Source organism: Lipotes vexillifer, unplaced genomic scaffold (assembly GCF_000442215.2).
Source record: "Lipotes vexillifer unplaced genomic scaffold, Lipotes_vexillifer_v1.1 scaffold1033, whole genome shotgun sequence".
Lineage (NCBI taxonomy): Eukaryota > Metazoa > Chordata > Mammalia > Artiodactyla > Lipotidae > Lipotes > Lipotes vexillifer.
The window spans coordinates 408,274-414,273 of record NW_006782033.1 but is presented as its reverse complement, the minus strand read 5'-3'; the positions used below and the strand labels follow the sequence as shown (position 1 = coordinate 414,273).

At 43.4% G+C, this 6,000-nt stretch overlaps 1 protein-coding gene across 5 annotated transcripts in view; it reads left to right on the top strand.

Moving 5' to 3' along the window:
• The first annotated feature begins 469 nt into the window (after positions 1-469).
• Positions 470-6,000, top strand: part of IL7 (interleukin 7) — a 56,412-nt gene continuing 50,881 nt past the window's right edge. For 4 of the 5 annotated variants that reach the window (XM_007454966.1, XM_007454965.1, XM_007454964.1 and 1 more), the window contains exon 1: positions 699-708. In XM_007454966.1, the coding sequence (XP_007455028.1) occupies positions 699-708 (10 nt within the window). Of the gene's footprint in view, positions 709-6,000 lie in introns of all 5 variants that reach the window. The other variant, XM_007454962.1, reaches the window with a different exon arrangement.

The following is a 6,000-nucleotide window of genomic DNA, read 5'->3' as shown; positions in this document are numbered from 1 at the left end:
TTTCTTTTTTTTTTTTTTTTTTTTTTAAACAAGACGACTGACTTGGCATCGTCCACCACCACATCCGCGGCAAGAGCTGCGAGGCCTCCTCCCTGGCGTCCGCTTGCAATAGCCCAGTTTTCGCCCTACACATCTGTGGCTTCTGTGGACACATTAGCAACCGATGCTTTTAGATCCTAGTCGCCCGCCTTTGCCAAGGCGGTTTAGAGGTCATCTGGAAAGTCTTTGCCTCGAATCGCCCCTATTCAGAAGGCCAACTCATTCCTTCTGTGGTGCTTTGGGACTCCGCGCCCTCCTCTGGTCCTGGTCCAGGTGCACAGGAAGCGCTAGGGGAGGACGCAGGTGACCAGGAGAAGGAGGTGTGCGGGGAGGTGAAGGTGCCCCAGTGGTTAACTCAGAGATCGAACCTGCAGACCAAGCGCAAAGTAGAAACTGAAAGTACACTGTCGGCTGATCCTACGGAAGTTATGGGAAAGGCAAAGCGCAGAGCCGGGCCGTGGTGTGTGCCGCCCCCCTTGGGATGGATGAAACAGCAGGCGCGGCGTGGGTAGGAGGAACCAGCTGCAGAGACTGCCCTAGCCGGCACGGACTCCCGGCAACTCCGCGGAAGACCAGGGTCCTGGGAGTGACTATGGGCGGTGAGAGCTTGCTCCTGCTGCAGTTGCGGTCATCATGACCACGCCCGCCTCCCGCAGACCATGTTCCATGGTAAGCGCTCCTCTCCCGGGCGCATAAATTCGCGCGCGCGGCACGCCAGGGTACTCTGGGACATGATGCGGGGCCCCCGCGCCCAGGCGCGTCCGGGAAGAGCCCGGCCTTGCACTTTTGGATCTGCGGAGAGCCCTGGCTCTGCCCTTGTGCAGCCGGCAGCCTCACCCGAGTACTCTGGCGCATCACCACTTGCACCTGGGGCTGCTGAGCCTGGCGGGCTGCGTGGGAGAAGCAGTCCCAGACGCCTGCTCTCTGTCCCGAGACCGAGCGCTGCAGCCTCCGAGCCGCTCAGCCGTGGCAGCCCGCGCCCAGATCCCAATCAATCTCCCCTCGCCAGCGTCAATCTCCGTCAATCTCCCCTCGCCAGCGCTGCCCGCTGTCAACCCGGCGCCCAACCCACCCTCCCCGGGCTCCTGGTCGCGCCACGGTACTCACAGGTGCCCCGGGATCGGCGAGGATCTGGGCTCTTGCAGCTCCAACCCCTTAGAGAAGCGAAAGCGAAGCTCCCACGGGACACGCTTTTAAACCTCAAGGGGACAGGTCTCTGGAAAAACCCGTTTTTCCTCATTGAGGCTGGGAGTTTCCAACTGGGGCTGTACCTTGTGTCTTTTGCTGGGAACCCAAGTGCTCGGGCTGGCACAAGGCCACTTTCGGGTTTTGGTTTCTTTCCTATATGGGCACTCATGGACGGAGGCAGGATTAACAGGCATAATTCTAAATTCTAGACCCTTGCCGAGATTTAGTCTATTTTATCTGTGCGAAATACGGACTTAAAATGGACAAGGGCAGAGTTGAGGCGAGCTGGATTCCCATTGGCAGCCATATGGCCAAGGTAACGGGTCCAAAAGTTGACTGGAAGAAAAAAAGGGGAAAAAGAGATGTGAGTGGAGAGGATCTGCTGAGGGAAATTCTACTTTTTTATAGTAAATACTTCCTTAAGCAAAAGGAGGCGGGTGCGGGAGGGGCCAGAATAGGGAGCAGATTGTTCTTGTGTTTGATGCCTGGTCTGTGCCCTTTCACGGCGGCACCGTTAGATCAAAAGAGCCCTATCCCTACTCACAGGTATTAAAGCATCAAAAATTGACATAGTCAAGAAGTACCTGATCAGTAGCAAAGTAAATGGGGGTGGGGAGCGGATTTAGCGTAGAGAAGATTTGTAATGGGCGTCCTCCAGAACTTTAATATAGAATTAGAAATTAGGTATATTCCTGTTTTCCTTACAATGCCCATGGATCTCCTGCAATTGCTTTTTTCTGGACCACTCCCAGATCTAATCTTTCCATCACCTCTGATCTGGAGTGGTGAGGTAAAACAAGAAAAGGAAGCTAAGGCGCCCATTACTAACAAGGAACCTCTATTTCCTGAAGTATATCTATACTAATCGTGCATCATAAGTTATCAGCAACCAAAATATTAGAATTCTAAACTCCTAATAATAATAACTATGAGTGATTTTGATAATGATTTTTTTCCAGTAGAATTCACTAGAAGCTTAAGGATAGGGTTACTTTTTTTTTTTTTTTAACATCTTTATTGGGGTATAATTGCTTTACAATGGTGTGTTAGTTTCTGCTTTATAACAAAGTGAATCAGTTATACATATACATATGTTCCCATATCTCTACCCTCTTTGTCTCCCTCCCTCCCACCCTCCCTATCCCACCCCTCCAGGCGGTCACAAAGCACCGAGCTGATATCCATGTGGCATGCGGCTGCTTCCCACTAGCTATTTACCTTACATTTGTTAGTGTATATATGTCCATGCCTCTCTTGTGCGCTGTCACAGCTCACCCTTCCCCCTCCCCATATCCTCAAGTCCCTTCTCCAGTAAGTCTGTGTCTTTATTCCTGTCTTACCCCAGGTTCTTCATGACATTTTTTTTTCTTAAATTCCATATATATGTGTTAGCATACGGTATTTGTCTTTCTCTTTCTGACTTACTTCACTCTGTATGACAGACTCTAGGTCTATCAACCTCATTACAAATAGCTCAATTTCGTTTCTTTTTATGGCTGAGTAATATTCCATTGTATATATGTCATGTATATGTCATATATGTCATGTATATATGTCTTTATCCATTCATCCAACGATGGGCACTTAGGTTGTTTCCATCTCCGAGCTATTGTAAATAGAGCTGCAATGAACATTTTGGTACATGACTTTTTGAATTTTGGTTTTCTCAGGGTATATGCCCAGTAGTGGGATTGCTGAGTCATATGGTAGTTCTATTTGTAGTTTTTTAAGGAACTGTTCTCCATAGTGGCTGAACCAATTCACATTCCCACCAGCAGTGCAAGAGTGTTCCCTTTTCTCCACACCCTCTCCAGTATTTATTGTTTCTAGATTTTTTGATGATGGCCATTCTGACTGGTGTGAGATGATATCTCATTGTAGTTTTGATTTGCATTTCTCTAATGATTAATGATGTTGAGCATTCTTTCATGTGTTTGTTGGCAGACTGTATATCTTCTTTAGAGAAATGTCTATTTCGGTCTTCTGCCCATTTTTGGATTGGGTTGTTTGTTTTTTTTTTTGTTATTGAGCTGCATGAGCTGCTTATAAATTTTGGAGACTAATCCTTTGTCAGTTGCTTCATTTGCAAATATTTTCTCCCATTCTGAGGGTTGTCTTTTGGTCTTGTTTATGGTTTCCCTTGCTGTGCAAAAGCTTTGAAGTTTCATTAGGTCCCATTTGTTTATTTTTGTTATTTCTATTTCTCTGGGAGGTGGGTCAGAAAGGATCTTGCTGTGATTTATATCATAGAGTGTTCTGCCTATGTTTTCCTCTAAGAGTTTCATAGTTTCTGGCCTTACATTTAGGTCTTTAATCCATTTTGAGCTTATTTTTGTGTATGATGTTAGGGGGTCATCTAATCTCATACTTTGACATGTACCTGTCCAGTTTTCCCAGCACCACTTATTGAAGAGGCTGTCCTTTCTCCACTGTACATTCCTGCCTCCTTTATCAAAGATAAGGTGACCATATGTGCATGGGTTTATCTCTGGGCTTTCTATCCTGTTCCATTGATTTATCTTTCTGTTTTTGTGCCAGTACCATACTGCCTTGATCACTGTTGCTTTGTAGTATAGTCTGAAGTCAGGCAGCCTGATTCCTCCAGCTCCGTTTTTCGTTCTCAAGATTGTTTTGGCTATTCGGGGTCTTTTGTGTTTCCATACAAATTGTGAAATTTTTTGTTCTACTTGTGTGAAAAATGCCAGTGGTAGTTTGATAGGGATTGCATTGAATCTATAGATTGCTTTGGGAAGTAGAGTCATTTTCACAATGTTGATTCTTCCAATCCAAGAACATGGTATATCTCTCCATCTGTTTGTATCATCTTTAATTTCTTTCATCAGTGTCTTATAATTTTCTGCATACAGGTCTTTTGTCTCCTTAGGTAGGTTTATTCCTAGATATTTTATTCTTTTTGTTGCAATGGTAAATGGGAGTGTTTTCTTGATTTCACTTTCAGATTTTTCATCATTAGTATATAGGAATGCCAGAGATTTCTGTGCATTAATTTTGTATCCTGCTACTTTACCAAATTCATTGATTAGCTCTAGTAGTTTTCTGGTAGCATCTTTAGGATTCTCTATGTATAGTATCATGTCATCTGCAAACAGTGACAGCTTTACTTCTTCTTTTCCGATTTGGATTCCTTTTATTTCCTTTTCTTCTCTGATTGCTGTGGCTAAAACTTCCAAAACTATGTTGAATAAGAGTGGTGAGAGTGGGCAACCTTGTCTTGTTCCTGACCTTAGTGGAAATGCTTTCAGTTTTTCGCCATTGAGGATGATGTTGGCTGTGGGCTTGTCATATACGGCCTTTATTATATTGAGGAAAGTTCCCTCTACACCTACTTTCTGCAGGGTTTTTATCATAAATGGGTGTTGAATTTTGTCAAAAGCTTTCTCTGCATCTATTGAGATGATCATATGGTTTTTCTCCTTCAATTTGTTAATATGGTTAATCACATTGATAGATTTGCGTATATTGAAGAATCCTTGCATTCCTGGAATAAACCCCACTTGATCATGGTGTATGATCCTTTTAATGTGCTGTTGGATTCTGTTTGCTAGTATTTTGTTGAGGATTTTTGCATCTATGTTCATCAGTGATATTGGCCTGTAGTTTTCTTTCTTTGTGACATCCTTGTCTGGTTTTGGTATCAAGGTGATGGTGGCCTCATAGAAGGAATTTGGGAGTGTTCCTCCCTCTGCTATATTTTTGAAGAGTTTGAGAAGGGTAGGTGTTAGCTCTTCTCTAAATGTTTGATGGAATTCGCCTGTGAAGCCATCTGGTCCTGGGCTTTTGTTTGTTGGAAGATTTTTAATCACAGTTTCAATTTCAGTGCTTGTGATTGGTCTGTTCATATTTTCTATTTCTTCCTGATTCAGTCTTGGCAGGTTGTGCATTTCTAAGAATTTGTCCATTTCTTCCAGGTTGTCCATTTTATTGGCATAGAGTTGCTTGTAGTAATCTCATGATCTTTTGTATTTCTGCAGTGTCAGTTGTTACTTCTCCTTTTGCATTTCTAATTCTATTGTGGGTTACTTTTTATCCTTTTACTTTTTGCCACTTCTTTTGGGAGTTGAAGTAGTTGAGGACGTACTATGTGGTCCTCAATTGTGCTATATCTGGTTTAGATAATTTAATCATACTTGAGGACCCAAAAATGGAATAGCAATAAAAACAGAGAACTGAGAAAGATTAAAAAGGCTGAACAAGTATAAAGGAGGGTTACACAGGGTACCACATCAGTGTTGCAATACCTTAAACAAAAATGGAAAATGTTATTTTGTAGGACCAGCTTACATGTTGATGTCACACACGTGATGTGAGATTGCTTTTCTGGCCTCATCTCTGACACATAACCTAATGCAATAAAGCAAATAATCAGTGTCTTTTTTCCTGAAATAGGAGTATGTGATGCCGTGTTTCAGGAATTGGCCAAGGAAGTGCTGTAGTGAGATTCATCTGCAGGAAGATGGACTTTTGTACATTTCCCTTGACTACACACATGCAGTTATTTTTATAGGAAGCAGTGCAGCTCAGCGGCTAACAGCTTAGTTTCTAGACTCTTGGATTTGAATCATGCCTCTTACAAGACATATTTTATATGGGGAAAAATGTTTGGGCCCCAGATTCTCCATCAGCAAAAATGTTAGTGATTGGTAGTACTTACCTCAAGAAATGGTTATGGGATTAAATGAAATATTGTATGCAGTATTCTAGGATGGCTTCAGAAATGTCTTTAACTGTTGTTTTTCATGGGACTTGTGGATA